Here is a 22,702-nt window from a genome sequence, read left to right as displayed (position 1 = left end):
GACCACCATACTAGGAGACAGTATGTTTTTGAGAGTGGGCGCTTTACGGTATGTCACATTGGGAGCCGCATCTAGTACCTTCTTAAGATCGGGATCTGTCAGGAGCACATTCCAGTGTTTTTTCATAATTAATTTGATATTAGTGGCTTGGTGATTAAACCCTGTTATAAATCTTATCTTCTCTGATTTCTTTCTAGTTTGAATTCCAAATAGATCCGTTCTTTTCGGAATTTCTGCTTTCTTAAAGCAGTTTGTAATTATGTGTTTATTGTAGCCTCGCTTGACAAACCTTTTACCAATCTGCTTGGCTTCTGTCTGGTAATCTGATTCTTTACTACATGCTCTTTTTGCTCTCAGGAACTCCCCATAGGGAATGGAATTAATTAGTGGAGTAGGGTGGTGACTTTTAGCATGCAGAGTGGAATTCGAACTTGTTTCTTTTCTAAATAATTTAGATGTTAAACTGTTGTTCTCCACAATAAATAACACATCCAGAAAAATCAGTTCTTTTTTGCTATGTACACATGTCAATTCCAAATTCAGATTGTTAATATTAAGAATCTGGACATAGTTATGTAACTGAGTCTCGGTACCGTCCCATATAATGAACAAGTCATCTATGAATCGGTACCAGACAACTATGTGTATAGTAAATTCTTCCATCTCTTCTCTCCAAGCTATCTGTGTCTCCCACCATCCCATATAGAGATTGGCGTAAGTGGGGGCCATACAAGACCCCATAGCCGTACCCTGAGTTTGTTTGTAAATTGAAGTATCATGTAAAAAATAGTTATGCTCCAAGCAAAACTGAAGCATTTCCAACAACATGTTGTTGTGTTGTCGATGACTAATGGATCTGAATTCTATTTAGAATGGGAGACACAGATAGCTTGGAGAGAAGAGATGGAAGAATTTACTAAACACATAGTTGTCTGGTACCGATTCATAGATGGCTTGTTCATTATATGGGACGGTACCGAGACTCAGTTACATAACTATGTCCAGATTCTTAATATTAACAATCTGAATTTGGAATTGACATGTGTACATAGCAAAAAAGAACTGATTTTTCTGGATGTGTTATTTATTGTGGAGAACAACAGTTTAACATCTAAATTATTTAGAAAAGAAACAAGTTCGAATTCCACTCTGCATGCTAAAAGTCACCACCCTACTCCCACTAATTAATTCCATTCCCTATGGGGAGTTCCTGAGAGCAAAAAGAGCATGTAGTAAAGAATCAGATTACCAGACAGAAGCCAAGCAGATTGGTAAAAGGTTTGTCAAGCGAGGCTACAATAAACACATAATTACAAACTGCTTTAAGAAAGCAGAAATTCCGAAAAGAACGGATCTATTTGGAATTCAAACTAGAAAGAAATCAGAGAAGATAAGATTTATAACAGGGTTTAATCACCAAGCCACTAATATCAAATTAATTATGAAAAAACACTGGAATGTGCTCCTGACAGATCCCGATCTTAAGAAGGTACTAGATGCGGCTCCCAATGTGACATACCGTAAAGCGCCCACTCTCAAAAACATACTGTCTCCTAGTATGGTGGTCACAGAAGTCACTAAGTCAGGCCACTTTTTGAAACAAGATCAGGGAGGTTTTCGTAAATGTGCGAATTGCAAAATGTGTAGTTTTGTATCAAAAACTCCATTTGTCAGTTCTAATGGTTTATCATGGAGATATAAACATAGAATAACATGCTTGACTAAATTTATAGTATATGCTATTACTTGCACCTGTGGTCTGCACTATATTGGATCGACCATAGGTATGCTCAAGCTCAGGATTCTCCAACACTACAGAGCCATTAAGAATGGAGATACAACCAACCCTTTGACAGGACATTTTATGGAGAAACATGGTGGTAATGTGGAGGAAATGTCATTTGTTGGTCTTGCCCATGTACCATAACACAAGAGATTGGGAAATCGAGAACTGAAACTCAGACAATTAGAGGCATCTCTAATTTGCAAATTTGATACGTTAAGACCTAATGGACTCAATATTGATTCAGAGATGTTTGTATTTCTCCAGTAGATTGGATGATTATCGTTGAAAGTGCATGCAACTATAGAACCCCGGGTTGTAACCTTGGCATACTCCCTGCTGGTAAAAGGGATTTATGTATTTTAATGTGTAGCATTAAGCTACAGGTGAGGAGCATTACATCACAATTTAGGGTTGACTACATTAGCAATTTATTGGCCAATATGATGTTGAAAATTGAAGACTTTAAGCACTTGCACTTTGAATAGTTTCTGTATGTATACTGTGGCTTGCTGCATAAGATCATTAATTGAATATTGTTCCTTTTAGCAATTACGAGTCACGTCTAGTAATTATAACTGCAGTGGTAAATACATGTTTTTATGTAAATAAGATTGAGCATCCAAATGGATATGTATTTTATAGACATATGCAATCACAGTGGAAATTATTCCAAAGCATGTGAAAGCTTTATATATAAGATAAAATCAACATAAATACAGCTTTCATCCACTAGAGGGCACTAAGTCCTACATCCACAAAGGAGTGCTTTGATGTTTAATGAATTTGGTGTTGTGCCGTACTTGGCTTTTAGAATAACACACTACAAACCCAGGGACGTAGTGGGTGAACTCTTGTCAATGTAGATAAAGTTTACCCATGTTATAGAAAGGCGCACTAGCGCAACTAAACACAAATATATGTATAAGAAATTTATGTTTTTAAATAAGGAGATGCAACATGGAGCGAGGAGCTCTTTGCCAATTTACTCGCATATCAAAATGGCATTTTATTTATGGCCAGTGCGCTGTGTTCATAGTGAACACAATGACTATGTAGTCATTCCATCATGGCGGCCCGCTCTATACACTTTTCAATGCGGCATTAAGCGATCACATGATCGGAGATAATGAGAGGGGGGAGGAGCTGCCCGCTCGAGTTGCTTTCCTTAAGTTTTAAATGGGATGTGTTTACACGGATGTGGAGTTTGATCAGCCTGAGGAATCTTGGTAGATCCAGGCGGAACGCGTGGCGATTTTTCCACCCTGGGGGGTGAGTGTTGTTTAACCTGCTTGCCATGGGTAGGTTTCTGACTTATACCTACCCTTTTTTGCACATTTGCACAGTTGGTTGTTTGTTTTTATAAAGAATAAAAACGAAGCATTTTGTAAGAAGGTGTTTTGGTCTTGAGTGCTGGGAATACTTTTGGCATGTTTTGTAGGGGGTTTTTTGTAGTGTTACAACCCTCAATTTACATGTGTTTTTTATATATATAAATATATATATATATATATATATATATATATATATATATATATATATCTGTTTGGTAATATATATTTATTTATATATATAGGGGTTTTGGGGGGTTTGGCGTTAGGTGGGGGGTTGTGGGGGGTTTCCCCCCACATATATGTTACAATTGACCTTCACAATTCGGTCAATTGTGAAAAGGTCAATTGTAATTCGAACAGTTGTAAAACGAACAATTCGTATACAACCTTTCCAACCATTTGATGGTGTTCTTCTTGCATGCACAGAGGGGTCCCTACATCATGTTGCCCCAGATGCAAAGGTGTGGACAAGAAAGCAATCTAGAGCCCCTAAGTGAGAGAAGGACTAGGGAGGTTAGTTAACTCACACCCTCTCGGGGGACTCAGGCTCTTGGCATTTTGTGGGAACTGGATAATATAGACGGATTTTCACATACAAGGTTTGCCTTTTCTCTTTAACTGCTGCCGAAAGCAAAACCCCAATAAAGTTGCATGCCCTTTAAAGAAGGGCCAGGTGTTTGTTCTGTTATAAAGATCCCCAACAGAGATAAGACCTTTAGCCAAGCCAAACCTTGCTAAAAGGCCTGCAAAATAGTTATCCTATAGAGGTCCCAATCAGTCTGTGCATGGTCTTTCGCTTGACCTGTACCCACAGAGGTGTGTGCCGTCTATACTTGTGTGCATCATGTGCCCACATCATCCCGCATATACATTGACAAACGTATTATAGATGTGTAACTAAAATGTGCTGAAATAATAAAGGGAGGGACACCATGTTAATGTGCGTGGTATGGTAGGGTATAGTATAGTAATGTTTATTTATAAAGCGCCTATACACAGACAAGTGCTTTAAAGCACTCAAGGAGGGTGGGAACATGGGGAAAAACAACAGTCGCTCTCATTTAACGGTTGAGATTCAGCAAATAGGCCTGACGGAAATTCTGCGGTTTATTCCAAGTACACACTAAGGGGTGAAGGCAAGGGAAAACAGAGAGACGATCTTCAGGCAGAGGTGCATTCAAATTGTGCAAGTACAAGAAGGTCAAGGGAGGGGGGGTCCAAGTGCACCCAGTCGGTGGAGACTGGAGTAAGTGCAGAGAGAGAAGCTCACTTGCATTAATTCTCAAGTGCAGTGAGGGGTGTAGGGTGCAAGGCCCTGAGGCAAGTGCAGAGAGGACTAGCGGGGGTTCCAGGGACCTGTGAGACTCTGAGGTACACCAGGCGGCCAGTCACCAAGCTGTATGGAAGAGGAGGAAGAGATGGAAAGAGCTAGGTTAGCATGGTAGGGGGAGAGAGAAGGAGGAGGAGAAGAGGAAGGTCCTGAGGAGTTTCCGGATTTTAAGACAATAGGCTCAAAACGGAGGGCAGCAGGGAGGCTGTTCCAGAGGGGGGCGCCGGCTGAGGATAAGGATCTCCTTCCAAATCTCTGCTTGGAGAACCGGCTCACTCGCAGAAGGTTGGTGGTAGATTAGTGGAGGGCACGAGAGGGACAGTATTTAGGTAGGCAGCATTGCAGGTAAGTAGGTCTGAAGGCCCCAGAAAGCTTTGTGGACAATGCAGTGGGTCTTGGACTTGATCTTTGCAGCCATGGGGAGCCAGTGAAAGGATTTCAGCGCTGGAGAGATGCGGTCCCTGGGCTTGAGGCCAAGGATAACTCTTGCGGTTCTGTTCTGGATGAGTTGCAGAGGGTGCAGGACAGAAGCAGGGAGGTTGAGGAAGAGGCTGTTTCAGTAGTCCAGCCTACAGAGAACCAGGACTCTGGAGACAGTGAAACGCTGAGGGAAAGTGAGAAAAGGTAGAGTACCTCTGAGGAGGTGTAGCTGATAGTTAGCCTTTTTTGAGATGTCAGAAATGTGAGAGGAGAAGGAGAGAGTGGAGTCGAAGATGACCCCAAGGTTTGTGGCCTTGCAGGTGGAGGTGGGTGCGAGGCGAGTGCCTGCATACGCCTTCTTGAATACTTGTGTCTATAATTTAAATTAAGGTGCACTGAAGGAATAGAAGATGTGAATCACCATACATTGATATTGCTCTGCTGGAGGCTGCTGAAATTCCTCATGCCCACCTCATCCATTTTGTTCTCCATGTGCTGGGCATCATACAAAGAAGACCCCACCTGACTTAAAGTACCCTGAAATGCATGTATATGATCATCAAAACCAAAATGTGTTGAAATACAATGGGATGTAGTCTGAATACCCACTAATAGGTATGAACTGAATAATTAAACATTTTTCCATTGCCCTTAACCCACGTGTGGGACACCTACTATGGCGTTAAATTAGACAGTCATTAGAATGTTCTCCATCACTCACAGGTGCACAAGTGCTCAAGTATAGCTCTCAGATGTCATCAACATATGACTTGAGACTTTAATAAGTATTAAACAACAAAATGTATTCAACTTTAAAAAACAGGGTTGCCTTACGGATCAAAAACAGATGATTTTCAGTGAGAAAGTGAGTGGGTTTAGAAAAAACAAAACACGTGAAAGGGATGTATGTGGGAGTCAACATCAGTCTCTGATAGGACAGGTGTCCTAAGCCCCAGATGTTTTGGCCTATATGGGTACTTTGACAAGTTGTACATTCTTTGAAAGATTTGATACAAAGCCACTCACAGTTCTCTGGGGGTTGTGGATCCTACACCCTTCTGTTGCTGCCAGTAGCACATATTGCCCCTCCTAGGCAGTAGTTGCTTGGCTTTCAGATGACAGTTAATGTCTTCCTCCTAAGTCCTGGGTTAATTTCCAGGCTGCATTCTTTGTATAGTCCCTCCCCCCCCCCACCATCCAAGGGCTGTGTTGAGTGTGGGGCACCTGGTATCAAATTCTCCCTGATCAATGCCAGTTCAGGGATCCTTTGAGCCTATCACAAGCTCTTCTCCAGTATGTTGTAGGTGGTATGTTCTCTGGCTGGCTTTGGGTTCTCCTTGAGGCCAATGGATTTGCAATTCTCGCCAAATGATCTTTTGGTTTGCTAATTCGGGGGGTCTGAGATCTCTGCTCAACACCTGATTATGGCTCTCAGCTAGGCTATAGGTAACTTTCTCCTCTTTTCTTGGTTTCTCTTAGATATTCCAATACATTATCCTTGGTGGGTTTGCCAGTACCACCCAAATCCAGACTAAGGCGCCCAGCTAGCCTTTGTCTCTTTAGTTGCGAATTTCTGGATACTGTCTGTAGCAGTGCTCCACTGGGCTGCATACTGCATTTGTTCTTGGGCCTGGTTTGGCAAATACTTTTTTATATTAGCAAACGTAATTATATGCACCTGTGATTCATTTACCTACACCTGCCCCTCATTTCTGCCTGCTTGCTCATGCTAGTAATTTCTTTTGGGGCTCTTTTGGTGTTTCGTGTGTTATTTTTCCCAGTAATGATAGTTTGAATTGCACAGCAAATACTGCATCCGGTATTGGCCACTCTTTGCATCCAGTATAGTGCCAGTACAGTAAGGCATGGTTACTGCATCTGATTTTTCTTGTAAGTCTTTGCTTCCAGTATTATCACGTGTGGTGAGTAACTTGTAGTTGTAGGGGGCAGTAATTTGTCCGGCATTTGCCAATACTACATATTTTATCATTACCACCATACTCGTAATCAGGCCCTATGAATTTTATAACATACCACTACCAGGCTGGTCACATCATAGGTATATTAAGAGCCCAATGTTTATTGTGATAATGTACCACTGCCAGTGGTATCACATTGTAGGTATCCTAAAAGTAGACTGCTCTATTGTGCCACTGCCAGACTCATCACATCATTGGGATACACCAAAGGTAGACTGCTCTATTGTGCCACTGCCAGACTCATCACATCATTCGGATACACCAAAGGTAGACTGCTCTATTGTGCCACTGCCAGACTCATCACATCATTGGGATACACTAAATGTAGACTGCTCTATTGTGCCACTGCTAGACTCATCACATCATTGGGATACACCAAAAGTAGACTGCTCTATTGTGCCACTGCTAGACTCATCACATCATTGGGATACACTAAATGTAGACTGCTCTATTGTGCCACTGCTAGACTCATCACATCATTGGGATACACCAAAAGTAGACTGCTCTATTGTGCCACTGCTAGACTCATCACATCATTGGGATACACCAAAAGTAGACTGCTCTATTGTGCCACTGCTAGACTCATCACATCATTGGGATACACTAAATGTAGACTGCTCTATTGTGCCACTGCTAGACTCATCACATCATTGGGATACACCAAAAGTAGACTGCTCTATTGTGCCACTGCTAGACTCATCACATCATTGGGATACACTAAATGTAGACTGCTCTATTGTGCCACTGCCAGACTCATCACATCATTGGGATACACCAAAGGTAGACTGCTCTATTGTGCCACTGCCAGACTCATCACATCATTGGGATACACCAAAGGTAGACTGCTCTATTGTGCCACTGCCAGACTCATCACATCATTGGGATACACTAAATGTAGACTGCTCTATTGTGCCACTGCCAGACTCATCACATCATTGGGATACACCAAAAGTAGACTGCTCTATTGTGCCACTGCTAGACTCATCACATCATTGGGATACACTAAATGTAGACTGCTCTATTGTGCCACTGCCAGACTCATCACATCATTGGGATACACTAAATGTAGACTGCTCTATTGTGCCACTGCCAGACTCATCACATCATTGGGATACACCAAAGGTAGACTGCTCTATTGTGCCACTGCTAGACTCATCACATCATTGGGATACACCAAAAGTAGACTGCTCTATTGTGCCACTGCTAGACTCATCACATCATTGGGATACACTAAATGTAGACTGCTCTATTGTGCCACTGCCAGACTCATCACATCATTGGGATACACTAAATGTAGACTGCTCTATTGTGCCACTGCCAGACTCATCACATCATTGGGATACACCAAAGGTAGACTGCTCTATTGTGCCACTGCCAGACTCATCACATCATTGGGATATACCAAAGGTAGACTGCTCTATTGTGCCACTGCCAGACTCATCACATCATTGGGATACACCAAAGGTAGACTGCTCTATTGTGCCACTGCCAGACTCATCACATCATTGGGATACACCAAAGGTAGACTGCTCTATTGTGCCACTGCCAGACTCATCACATCATTGGGATACACCAAAGGTAGACTGCTCTATTGTGCCACTGCCAGACTCATCACATCATTGGGATACACCAAAGGTAGACTGCTCTATTGTGCCACTGCCAGACTCATCACATCATTGGGATACTCTAAATGTAGACTGCTCTATTGTGCCACTGCCAGACTCATCACATCATTGGGATACACTAAATGTAGACTGCTCTATTGTGCCACTGCTAGACTCATCACATCATTGGGATACACTAAATGTAGACTGCTCTATTGTGCCACTGCTAGACTCATCACATCATTGGGATACTAAGAGCTTAGTGACATCTGCCACTGCCAGCCTAATTCCAGCATGAGTACTCCAAGAGGTGTGTAGGTACTTGCACCAACGCTGGCCTTATCACATCATGGCTAAACCAAAGGGTGATAACGAACCACTGCTGGTCTGATCACATGATGTGAAAGGAACTTCTAGGAATGGAAACATGCTGTCCCAGTGAGAGAGGAGCAGTAGAGCACCCTTCATAATATGGATTAAAGCATGCCTTCGCTTTATGACTAAAACAATCAGTTGAATAGCAGCACCAAGTCAGAGTCTCCTCTTCCTTTGGCAAGGTGCTGCCGCCCTGTAGGGGAGTGCCAGCACTAGTAGCATAGGAAGGGCACTTGCATGGGAATTGTTCAACAGCCAGTTATAACTCAGGTGTCAGTACAGAATAGTGTATGCAAATAGTTTTGTTCTAGTCCTAGTGTATAAATATCTATGGGAGCTATTAAGCAATAATGGCCCTAAATTTCATTATGTGGGTTTGTATACACCTGGGGAGCAATCGCTGCACACAGTAATCCAGTAATTGAGCATCCACACAAGATCCCCACCACTGCCCCATATCACTTGTCTGAGGTGCAAACCAATTATATTGACCTTCCTATCATTTCAGGAAGCCAGGGAGGCCCTGAAGAAATACGTGTTCGACAGCATAAATATGCTCAACAAGTTGATTTACGAGGTGAAGAGAAGACGGAAGCTTTTGGAACGATTGACCTCTGAACTGGAAACGCTGAAGCTGATGCCTGAAAAACCTGATTCTGGTGATCAGCAGGTGATCTATTATTACCCTACACTATTCTTGGTTTGCACTGGGGGCTTATTTATTGGTGAAGGATTCAAGAGAGACCAGGGCTTTAAGTGGGATAAGAAATCGGGGGAGGGGGGTGGGGGGGCGTCTCTAATGCGTGTTGATGCAGTATTTGGGGGCAGTGACTAAAAAAGGGTCTCTGGCAGCCTCAAATCCCAAGTAGCTAACTAAGCTTTAAAAGGTGAGTGGCCTATGTAATTAAAGGAGTAACCTAAGAGATCCAATCAAGTTTACATGTGTGCAATGATAGGGAACACCTTCTGGTTTAAAAGATGTATTTAAATATGATTAATGTGTGTAAAAATGTTGACCAAAATAAATATATTCAAATATGAAACAGAAACATCAAATCATACGGGGTCAGTACGCCATGCAATCGCACAGCTCTTCTTCTGAAAGAAATCCATTATTCATGCATACCAATTAAAGGTATTCTAATGATAACACTTAATACAATGGGCCTCATTATGACCCTGGCGGTAGATGATAACGGCGCCGGTAGTGCTGCCGGCGCCGTTATCACTGTACTGTCACATTACGAGTTCTGCTTGCGGGGCCGCTCTTCACGCCTGGTCAGACCAGACGTGCAAAGCGGCACCCGCTAGCAGAACAGGATGCTAACAACGGTCCTGTTAATAACGGGACTGTTATTAGCATCCTCCCCATTCCCATTGAGCCCTATATGGGCTCAAATGGGAATGGGGACGTACCGGGTGCGTGTCCCACGAATGGGAATTACCGGGCTCGCAAAGGTCGGAATGGCCCGGTAATTCCCATTTTTTGGGACCCGGACCCGAGTTTGGGGGTAGCCATGCTGCTAAAAACGGCATGGCTACCTAAACTCGTAATGAGGCCCAATGTGTGGCAAACATCAAACCATGTAATATCTTATAATTTCCCTTTCCCGTTTGAAAAGTACCTAATTTCAAATTCCTTTAACTGATGCTGTGATTCTAAACATTACTGGAGGTGACATCTACTAGCAACGAGTCGCATTCCACTCCTTTTTTAAAATAAATTTGGTAGGGGAGGTGAGTTCGGAGAGCTTTGGCAGAGCCCCTGGCTCAGTGACAATATTTGGAGACTGCCAGGGCTGAGCCCAGGCTAGTCCTGGCCCTCTCAACGCCCTGAGAGAGACTCAGTGTAGATGACCCCAGTGTGGTAGCGATCACAACGTGCCATTAACATTCAATTCCTTGTGGCCTTTGTGCAGTAGGCTGGTGGTCACATTTAAGTACATAATTGGGCAGGTGTGCACTTCGCTAAAAACATCAGGACGTTTTCAACTAATGAGCAACACTTTGTTGGTTATCGTGAAGGCAAGGTTTCAAAGTGTGTAAGGCTTTCATTACCTTCCCACCTTCGGATCAGCTTTGAAGCATTTTGTTACTGCTCAAGATGTCTCTATAGGTGACTCTTATTCGCTGGCACCTTAGACGAACATTACAATTGAATGACCACATTTTAGAAATGTGTATTAACTCTTTCACTCTTAAGTGTTTGCCATGCACTCACAGACTCTCTCACTTATGAAAAAAGGCATGCATTTAGGCACTTTCTCACAAAAAAGTTGGGGGAAACTGTTTGGGCTCATGGCGAGTGTGCCCCTATGGAAATGATCAAAGGGTACCCTAGCTTTGTCTCATCAGATATGCAGTATGCTTGACAACTTGCCAAATTTAGATTCGTCCACCTTAATTAATCCTGGCCCACCATCACAGGTGGTGCTTGATTCATCTCCTACAATGTCTGCATCTTTGTGCAAGCAGCAGAAGAAGGTGGCCCTCCTATACCAAAGTATTCTTGCAGTCTCTCACATTTGATTTTCATGAAGACCTTAAGGAAAGCACAGTAGGATGTAGGTCTAGTAATGCAAGATCAGCATTAATAAATAGGCTTTGAGAAATGTTTCCATTGGTCACAGACCACAGGATTGCAGAGAACAATGGTATGCAGATTCAGAGCACCCTTTGAAATCCCCATGAAATCGAAAGGTGGTTGGGAGCTTTCCATTCTTCTGACTTGCTGGACAGGAGATCTCACAGATTTTTCTTTTTTTTTCTTTTGCTCTATTTTGGTTATGTAAAACAAAAGAGCTGATGGCTGGAAGGTTTGGAATTAATCCTAACCTCTGGTATTACTGTGGGCAACCCTCCAGACCATCGTTCTTCAGCCTGCTAATCCATTACAGAAGGGGAAAGACCATGTGCTAATCAGAATTGGTCCCACTCCAAAAGGGGCAGTCAAGCCCGAACTGCAAAGTCACATCCCTTCTGCACCAGACCACAAGCATTTCATCGGAAACAAAAGCATCATGTCCCTTCATCTCCTACAATTCCTGCATCTTTCTGCAAGCAGCAGAAGAGGTTCACCCTCCTATACCAAAGTATTCTTGCAGTTTCTCACATTTGGCTTTCCTGAAGACTTCAAGGAAAGCACAGTAAGATGCAGCTCTAGTAATGGAAGATGTGCATTAATACATAGGGTTTGAGAAATGCTTCCATTGGTAACAGACCACAGGATTGCAGAAAGAATTGGCAAATGCATAGGCGTGCAGATTCAGAGCACCATTTTAAATCCCAATGAAATCTAAAGGTGGTTGAGAGATTTCCATTCTTCTGACTTGCTGGCTAGCAGATCTCACAGATTTTTTTTTTTTTTTGCTCTATTTTGGTTTTGTATGCAATTTCCTAAAAAGTGGTCATTTCTCTTCGACCCCCCTCACACATTTCCGTTAGCAAAGCAGAAACAGATACGTGTTTCTGCAGGTCCCTTGGATTTGCAGATACTTGACATGTAGGGTTTTCAATACCTTTGGGCTCTCCAGAGGGTGCTAAGCCGAAACAACAAAAGGAAGTGATCTTAAAAATAAATATCATTGTACATCCAGTTTGGAGTAAACCTCCTTTCATGACAGATACCAACCCGAAAACTATCTAGTAAACACCAATATTTCTATATTCTCCACACCCTTCAGGATATATGTTTAGTTTGCATGCCTCTCGCCAAGTGACCAACTGGCTACTACCCCTCACAGAATAAAGCTGGTCTCATGACTTTCCCCCATGATACCATTTATTTTCTACCACATTCCGAGAGAAACATGACAGAGAGGTCTCCCATTGTTTCCACAACAGCAAAGTGAGAAACCTGAGGGTGTTCTCACTCCTAATCCTCTTGGATTCTCTACACAGATGGCCAGGGAAAGGCCATTACTTCTGGAGGTGGAAAAGCAAGGGAGGATCACCTGGGTGGAGTGTCCTTGAGGATTGGGAGTGGAGAATCCTGGGCGAGACATGGTAAAGAGGTGAAGGCATGCGTCCCCAACCAGCACGACCCTCCCCGCAATGAGAGACAATAAAGGACTCTCCCAAATCGGGAATAAAGCCAGGACAGAGTGCGGGTGAGCTTAAATGGGAGTTTATCGATTAGAATAGGGCATGCAAAGAACTCTCCAAAACTCCGAGAGCGCTCTGTCTGACAATAGCAAAGACAGGCGTATATATTTACAAAAAACGTCATAAGAACCTACACACTATAGGGGGCACAAGTTCAATGGGATTGGGTGGCGACGACTAACTATAGGTGCTGCTGTGATGTGGTTGGCCGTGGCTGGAGAACGTCACTGGTGAGCCTCGTGGGTTGGGCCGGTCCTGGCAGGTTGGCAGAGTTCATCCGGGCGATGTTGTTGTGCCATCGCGGCCAGTGTCAGAGATGAATGTCTTTTCCTGACTTATTTGCCCTAGGCCATGCACACAGCAGTCATTCAGTCATTGCAATATTATCTCCTTTAGTAAATCTTCCAATAGGTTATTCTACAGGTTAATGCAACACAGGAGGAATGCACCTTGTGAGGGGTCTGTTGGTACTACGTCAGGACATGGTTACCAGCGTCCTGTTGACCGGGGCCATAGGTCGAGGGGCTAAGCTTCAGAGCATGGGACGGACGGTACGTGCCTCCCTGTCTTGTTAGATGTGGGTAGAAATGTGCCGCTGTGTGTTGCCACAGTGTTGGGTGTCCTGATTGCACAGGGCCATAAGTCTAAGATGATCTGGTGGGTTGTGGGGTTTACGAGGGGGCGCCTTTGGAAGTGTGGGTTCAGGCAGAGGTTTACTGCTGTGCTGTAAATAATGCAGGTGGCGGCCCGTGGCCTTGGGTGCTGCAGAGGGGGCTACACATCTTTGAAGCGGCTCCAGTCTAGGTGGGGGAGGTGGGGCAGCGCGGCGCGGGCCTCTGTTCTCATGTTTGGCAGTCTCTGCAGGGTGGGAGGGGGAATGGCCTTGCGCATATTTACAAAGGTATCTTCCTCGCGTGTTGCTGGTTTTTGGAGGCGAAAACATCACAATCATTAGAACACTTTATAATATTTGTTTGAATTACTTGAGAACATACATTTCACATTACTGAAGGCACGCGTTCCCCAAAGACACAGCGTCTGTGTTGGATGTATGTGCTTGGCACTTAACTATTGCTACTGCAGTAGGGTTTTGTAGGGCCTCAATTAACTCTTTCAACAATTCCGCATGCTGTACTGGTGTTCCGTCTGCCCGTCGAAATCCCCTCCGCCCCCATCTCGCTAGACCTCCATGTACTGTCGTCGTCATGTAAGCTGAGTCTGTGTATATTGTCACTGCGCAACCTTTTGCTGCATGTAGTGCTTCTATGAGCGCAATCAGTTCTGCTGCTTGTGCGGAGTAATGTGATGGGAGGCGGTATTGAACTAATGTTTCATACTCACCGTCTTCTAATCTCACCACCGCCATACCAACATGCTTTTCTCCCGTGTCCACATCAATCGATGCGGACCCATCCACGAAGTACACTTCCCCCTCGCTCAGAGCGTTCTCACACACCACTGTGTCCTCCCCTCTTTCTCCTGTGTAGGTGGCGCAATCGTGGTCCTGCATGTCCTCTAGTGTGCACGCTTCTGTAATGAATGTGGCGGGGTTCACTGTCTTGCATCTCACCACATGGATATTGGCGCTAGACAATATAATCTCGTAGGCTGTCGCCCGCTGTGTTGTCAGTGTGCTCTTTGACCTCTCAAGTATTGCAAATAATGAATGTTCCACAAACAATGTCACAGGGCAACCCATTACTATTGTGGCACTCTTCTCAATCGCGAACGCGGCTGCAGCGAGTGATTGCTCGCACGCGAAATGGCCTTGCATCACGGCATCCAAAGTGCCACTATAGTAAGCCAATGGCTTGTGTCCTAGGGACGTCTTTTGTGTCAGTACAGCTGTCATAAGTGTTCCCTTGCAGTGTGAGAATAGGTAAAATTTGCGTCCATAATCAGGGTTTGCTAGCACTGGAGCGCTTGAAATTAGCTCTTTTAATGATTGGAATGATGTGCTCATTTCTTCTGACCATTCTATTTTTTTGTTCTCCTGTTGTGCTTCCTTGAGTGCTTGTAGGAGGGGCCTTGTGTATGCTGCATAGTCTAATATCCATGCTCGGCAATAGTTGCACATTCCCAAGAATTTCTGCATGTCTGTCACTGTTGTGGGTTCTCCTACAGATCTTATCGCTTCTACCCTGTCGGGGATTATTCTTTTTCCATCTTTTGATATCAGTTGTCCTAAGTATAAGACCTCTGTCAGGCAGTACTGTAACTTCTCCTTGTCTACCTTGTACCCCTTGTTGGCCAGTAGAGTTAGGAGCGTTGTTGAATCCTTTCTACATGTTACTTCGTCTTGTGCACACACTAATAAATCGTCTACGTACTGAATAATCGTACTCTCAACTGATAGGTTTCCCAAGTCTTCATGCAATATGCGGTTGAATATGCTCGGGCTCTCACAGTATCCCTGTGGTAGTCTGCAGTGTTCATATCTTTTACCCCCCAGTGTGAATGCTGTAAGGTATCTACTCTCTTCAGCCAGGGGTATTGAGAAAAATGCGTTTTTCAAGTCTACTACTGTGAAATGTGATGCCACTTTCGGGATGCTGCATAATATTGATGCAGGGTTCGGGACCAGAGGGAACTCCTTCTGAATTACATCATTTAGGGGGCGTAAGTCCTGTATCATCCTCCAAGACCCTCCTTTTGCTTTTTTGATTGGATAAATACATGTGTTACATGGGGAGGTTGAAGGCACTATTATCCCTTGTGCTAGTAATGCATTTATGGTCTCTCTTATCCCTTCTTCAGCCTCACGGGACAATGGATACTGTTTCACTCTGGGTAAAATTGCTCCTTGCTTTAACTTTATTACCACAGGTTGTATTCCATGCAACAGCCCTACATCATGGGGGCCTGTTGTCCACAAATTATTTGGTACGAGCCTCATGTCGTCATCGAAAAATGACGGCGGTGCTCCTACCACTGCCATCAATTGGACGGGGGTTTCCCTGGCTTGGATCAAAATGTCACAGGGCATTGCTATTTCCATTACTATCTCACCATCCCCTTCTGTGTCTGAAAAGAGATCCTCATCTGTTAACTCTCGTAGGGCGATGTTGGCATTTGTACACAGCACTGTACGCCACTCACATCCTTCCCTATCCACTCCAATCACAGCGATCCTTTTCGCTGATACCTGTACAGCGTGTAAGTCTAATGATACCACTGATCCTGGTGCCGTGTCGGGACACACGGGCGGAAGAGGAACTCCGCTGGAAACCTCCAGTCCATTCTTCTTAGCTCTGGAATTATGAGGGCCAAAGTCTTTAGCCCTTCAATAAACATTTCCTCATTTTTCGGCAACCCTCATACTTCCTGTGTGGTTGTGTAGGCTTGCACTACCAACATCGCACGCAAGGGGCATATCCCGGGTGTAGAACACACTATTCCTCTCTCGGTAAATGATATGGTCATGCTAAGTTTACTCAGGAGATCCCTCCCTAATAAATTTATTGGTGAATGTTCATAATACAGTAAGGGTGTCTTTACACTTTTACCCCCCACTGTTACATCCAAAGCTTCTGTGTAAGGAACTTCAATTACAGCCCCAGAGAACCCCTGCGTCTCTAACTTCCTGTTAGATAACGGGAACCGGCCCTCTCGGATACATGATTTCTCCTCTCCCGAATCCACCATGAATATGAACTGCTTGTCTCCTATCTGCACCCCTACCAATGGTTCCTCTGCTGCATTGTAGGTTGTAGATAGAACTGGACACGCAAGTGTTCTCTGTGGGCTGTCCTATGCGGGGTGTCTCATCGCCCCCCCCTGATTAAAGACACTTCCTGAAACCACTGACATGCCGTTGTAAGGTGCTGGTGCGGGGGCCCCGTTTGCTGTTGTCGCGAAAGGGTTACCTGGCGTGTACTGCATACTGTCATTGTTTTGTGGGTGGTTCTGTGTTCTATACTGGGGTCCCTGTTGCTGGCCAGCATTACCTTGGCCTGGGTTTCTTTGTTGCTGTTGTCCCATTGGGAGACCATATGGGCTTCCCGGGTGGGGATGGCCATATTGTTCTACCTCTTGGAACCCGTTGTTGGGTCTGCTTCTGCACTCTCTAGAGTAATGCCCCCATCTCCCGCAGTTCCAGCAACTTCCTTGCGCTCCTCTAGGACCTTGCCATCCATTTCCTCCCATTCCCCCGTACCCTGATCCACCTCCTCTTCGGCCCCTGTACCCACCTCGTCCCCCTCGAGGGGTCCACTCTTGCCACTGCGGACCTCCGCCTTGCTCCTGCTCATTCCACTGCCGCTGTCCTGCTCCAACCCAATTAGTTGCCACCCTTCCTTGTATTGCTATCGGCCCCTCCTCCTCCTCATCTCCCTCCCTGCTGTGTGGGAGCGTGGCTACAGCCGCTGCGACCTTCACCAACTTTGTCTGAACTAATTTCGCTTCGTCTGCCAATCTTTTCTGCGCCACCTCCTTCTCCCTTTCCTTTATTCGCTTACAATGGTGTACTATTATGCTCTGAATCTCAGGCCATCCCTTTGCTTCAATACCTGCTATCTTGTCGAGCGCCTTTTGCACTTCTTTGGGGAGCCCTCTTTTTATAATGAAATAAAATAATGATGTCGATTGATACCAGGGCGTGCCCGTTTCTGCTCTCCACATCTCTTGGACCCGAAAAATGTAATCCATAGCCTCCGCCCCGTCATTCATTGTACACTGCATCACTGACTGTAAGTCCGGTGTATCTGGGAATGTTTCGCGTAAGGCATCCCACACCCTGGCACGGACTGTGTTAAAGGAGGCCCCATCATGGCGGTCACAGTCTAATGTTACTCCCGGGAAACCGGCCTTGACCCATACTCTGTCAGCCTGGTCCCCCACTGCTGATACAAGCAAACTCTTCACATCTCCTATTGCCAGGGGTACCCCGGCAGTGTGTTTCTCAAAGGCGTATATCCACTTACTTGCCCCTCCAGATAACGGGGGCAATAGCTTTAATAAATTGGCTTTATCCATCTGAGCCCATGGGATGTAGTTAGGCCTCCCTCCTCCCCTATGTATCAACGGGAGCTGTAGCCTTCCTTTCGTCGTTGCATCCGGACCCGTTTTGGCTGCTGAGGTTCCCAGTGATGCCATTTTCCCCACTCTGTTCCTTAATCGCCCCGTCCACTCACCATCCAGGGTTCTCATTGAACATGTACCATCCCCCCCTTCGCTTCCCCCTCCCATTGCCATGCTCAACCTGTCGCTTTCTTCTAACTCGTCCCTTATGTCGCATAGTAATTCCTCTCTGTCCCCCATAGGCCTTTCTTCATTGTCAGTATCTCCCTCTCGTGTCCCTATTTCAATTATTCGTGTCGGTTCTTCTTCAATTCTGAACAGTATCTCGCCTTTTTTCCACCCCTCTTCAGGTTTTCTATTCTCACCTGGCGCTCTAGACGTGCGCCCTGATCTAGCCGTATTAAGTGCTGTTTGTCCACACATGTCTTTTATCCTCGAGAGCTCATCTTTTGCTATTGAGAGTCTTGACTGTAAATCATCTGTGAGTTTCTCTATGTCCACCCTTTGTGTACTCGCCTGGCCTCACTCTCTCGTACTTTCATATGGTGGGGGTGCCGTGGGGCCGGTGAGGTGTAGTAGTTGTCGAGGGAGGCACATATATGGGGTCACTGTATCCTTCTGCGGGCACAGGCTTGTTTAATATCGGGTACAAACTTATTACCTCTACAGGTGGCGCTACACTTGACAATTCTTTGACATCTTTCTGTATCATTAGTGGATTGTCTGTGGTGGACGGGAGATCAGGATTTAATGCTGGTGTTTTAGGCGGTGGTATCTCTTCAAATAACCTCCAAAGATCTAATATTTCCCTCCTATTTTGCAACTGCTTCCCCTTGTACTTCAAACAAATGCATGTGGCCACCATATCCAGAACACTTTTATCAAATGACCCTCCCTCGGGCCATATCTGGGGTAACCCCTCCCCCTTCAACTCGGTTATCCATTGGTCGTGATATTTCTTAATCCGCTCCGCGTACCCTGGGAGATTCTTACAAATATGTGATAGGGGTGTTTCAGCCCCCATCTCTGTGCCCTCCTAGTGCTTGTGTGTCTCTGTGTGTCTGCAACTACAATGTAAATGTATTATCAATATTATTTTTCGTTTTCTACTTCACATTCAATATTGGGCTCCTTTGGGCTCTCCCCCCCTGCCTGCACAATACAAAACTGGCTGTACACAGTTTTTACTCTATTCTCTTTGGGGGGCACATACAAGAGCAACCCATCATTTGTTTTGACAATATCAACCCGGAAATCAAAAAGGTACCCACTCACTTCACTGTATCAACGTTGTCTTCAAAAAAGTTTTATCCGGTCACACTTACCATGACCGTTTAACTACTATACATGTATAACCGTCTTACACATTCACAACATCAAATTGTCTTCTGACACATACGAGGTGCACACACCTCTTGGTACCACTCAATTCACCATTCAAGCTGCCTTCCCTTTCCTCCCTAGCCGGCTGTCCCTGTCCGTCTTATTTGGATATATGGATGCGCATATATATATATATATTAGCCTGCTCTCCCCCCTTCTAGTAGGACTCTTTTTCTCGTACTTTCTCCCTAAGTTTGTGCTAATCTCACTTTTTATTCTCCCCCTACCCCTAAAGAAAAGAAAAGAAAGAAGTAATAGCGGTCACTAATATATTCTCAGTGCCCCCTTTTGCTGAACACGTGTATCTTATATTCCACTTCCTCATATATTCCCAGTACTAGTCAATATAGCACTATGCAGCGCCGCCTTCCACCCCCTTTCGGAGCTAGGTTCCCGTCACTTTTATCTCTTATTCACCTCTTAATCCTAATGGCCATATGCAAAGAAAAAGCAAGGAAATTTTAGGATGATCCTTAGTAGATCTGCGTACCCCCTCTTCGCTCCCTGTCCTACACTTCTCCCCCCACTCCCTTTACAATCGCTCGCACTCAGTACTCACATGCCCGTCTTGAACCGATAGACTCCGAAACTGGGTCCGTCAAGGCAGTGTCGCCGTCAGCTCAACAGTCAGCCCCGGCTCCGGCGAGCGGTACTCAAAGGGGATTTTTCAACCGGGATCCCGTACCCTTTCTCTATTGAGTGCGCACTTCTTAGTGTACCGGTCGCCGTTGGCGGGCAGCCTCCCGGAGCCGGCTCACCGTGCGTATCCCTTTTCGACCGGAGATTCTCGTGCCAAAAGGGGACGGTAATGTTAAGTCGGGGAAAAATAATAATAATAATGATCACGCTTTCGGGGTCACCACTGAAGGCATGCGTCCCCAACCAGCACGACCCTCCCCACAATGAGAGACAATAAAGGACTCTCCCAAATCGGGAATAAAGCCAGGACAGAGTGCGGGTGAGCTTAAATGGGAGTTTATCGATTAGAATAGGGCATGCAAAGAACTCTGCAAATCTCCGAGAGCGCTCTGTCTGACAATAGCAAAGACAGGCGTATATATTTACAAAAAACGTCATAAGAACCTACACACTATAGGGGGCACAAGTTCAATGGGATTGGGTGGCGACGACTAACTATAGGTGCTGCTGTGATGTGGTTGGCCGTGGCTGGAATCGTCACTGGTCAGCCTCGTGGGTTGGGCTGGTCCTGGCAGGTTGGCAGAGTTCATCCGGGCGGTGTTGTTGTGCCATCGCGGCCAGTGTCAGAGATGAATGTCTTTTCCTGACTTATTTGCCCTAGGCCATGCACACCGCAGTCATTCAGTCATTGCAATATTATCTCCTTTAGTAAATCTTCCAATAGGTTATTCTACAGGTTAATGCAACACAGGAGGAATGCACCTTGTGAGGGGTCTGTTGGTACTACGTCAGGACATGGTTACCAGCGTCCTGTTGACCGGGGCCATAGGTCGAGGGGCTAAGCTTCAGGGCATGGGACGGACGGTACGTGCCTCCCTGTCTTGTTAGATGTGGGTATAAATGTGCCGCTGTGTGTTGCCACAGTGTTGGGTGTCCTGATTGCACAGGGCCATAAGTCTAAGACGATCTGGTGGGTTGTGGGGTTTACGAGGGGGCGCCTTTGGAAGTGTGGGTTCAGGCAGAGGTTTACTGCTGTGCTGTAAATAATGCAGGTGGCGGCCCGTGGCCTTGGGTGCTGCAGAGGGGGCTACACATCTTTGAAGCGGCTCCAGTCTAGGTGGGGGAGGTGGGGCAGCGCGGTGCGGGCCTCTGTTCTCATGTTTGGCAGTCTCTGCAGGGTGGGAGGGGGAATGGCCTTGCGCATATTTACAAAGGTATCTTCCTCGCGTGTTGCCGGTTTTTGGAGGCGAAAACATCACAATCATTAGAACACTTTATAATATTTGTTTGAATTACTTGAGAACATACATTTCACATTACTGAAGGCATTTCAATTATATTCAGTCTGTGCACCTTATTCGTACACTATGTTTCAACAATTACAGTATTTAGCTATATGCATATACATCTTGCAGTAAGTGAGGTAGCATTACGGTTGGTGTAGTACACAGAAAATGAACTGCCACCGTATGTGACGGTGGTGGCACGCAAGGGGCTTTAAACATACACGCGTAACGAGCGCATTCTCGCACACCCTTCACAGGTGCCCCCTGTATGGTTACATTCGTTTTCTTGTGTATTCTAGCAGCATTAGTTCAGTTATGGCGCGGGACCGCGGGGTGTACGGTTTTCAATGATACATCTAAGAAACACTCCCCCGGAATGCTTTTATCATTTGCACACCCCTGTAGGGGTGTGGGTCCTTCATGGCTGGTGTCATACACAATTTTACAGGTTTCTTTAGTAAACGTGGTTGTATGGAAAAGGCTGTACATGTTAGCAGACATTCATATTTGGGTACCTTTCTACATTCATCGGATGACCGTTCTACAGATCTTCCCACCACCCAGGCCTTGCTGACCGGGTCATTCTGGGAGCAGTGATACACTGCGGACGGTGAAATGTTACAGTGTTAGTATCTTATGCTAGCTCATGTCCGTCCTGTTCGTGGGAACGTGCTCACAGCGGATCTGCCAGGGTGCTGCGGCAACATGGATAATTGAAACTCTCCGAGGGTGGGGGCTGCGCTTCAGTGCGCTACGCTCACACCATCTTTATTAGACAGAATGGTTTCTGAGGCCTAGCTAAATTCAATACGTGTGGGCAATGTTTTCAACAGGTGAGCCATCCACCACCTGGGCCCGGGTGGTAAGGAGGGGACGCCCGATGAGCCATGGCCCTCGCCTGGGGTGGAGATGTAGGCCAGGGGAGTCCCTTGGACCACTCCTCCCCTACAGAGGTCAGACACAGAACAAATATAATAAAACAAGTTAGACCAGAATAGAACTGGGTTACCTGTGGTTGTTGACGGTAAGAAATATATACATCCAAGGAAGCAAGAGACTAGGATCCAGGAGAGAAACCAGTACCCAGAAGGAAGAGATGCTCCAAGGAACCTCCTGGGCGGAACGAGGGTGCAAACTACATGGATGGATTAAGGTGCAGATTCCATAAGGCGCGCATGCAAGTGTTGCCAAGTGTGCTGTTTGGCGTTTGGATGGGACTCTGCCGGTGACCCACTTCAGCTAATTGGATTCACCTGTTTCTGGAAGAGGCTGTATGTGCAAGAGGAAGCCTCGTTTGTTTCCCTAAGGCGAAACGCTGCTACCTGGACTCGCTTTCAAGGACTTCTAAAACCAGAATGCATTGCGTGTCATAGACACACCCTCCACCTCAAGCTACTCCCAGAATTCCCATAAAAACGTGCATGCATGCGCATCCAAGTGTTGCCA

The 22,702-nt window shown here is 45.5% G+C and overlaps 1 protein-coding gene across 1 annotated transcript in view; it reads left to right on the top strand.

Annotated features, from left to right (window-relative positions):
• Positions 1-22,702, top strand: part of CCDC183 (coiled-coil domain containing 183) — an 893,120-nt gene that overhangs the window by 212,624 nt on the left and 657,794 nt on the right. Inside the window, exon 4 of the mRNA XM_069612154.1 lies at positions 9,334-9,495. Coding sequence (XP_069468255.1) covers positions 9,334-9,495 — 162 coding nt within the window. The remainder of the gene's footprint in view (positions 1-9,333; positions 9,496-22,702) is intronic.

Source organism: Ambystoma mexicanum, chromosome 8, assembly GCF_040938575.1.
Source record: "Ambystoma mexicanum isolate Mex_15411 chromosome 8, UKY_AmexF1_1, whole genome shotgun sequence".
NCBI lineage: Eukaryota > Metazoa > Chordata > Amphibia > Caudata > Ambystomatidae > Ambystoma > Ambystoma mexicanum.
The sequence above is the reverse complement of the archived record's forward strand: the minus strand, read 5'-3'. Positions and strand labels throughout refer to the sequence as shown.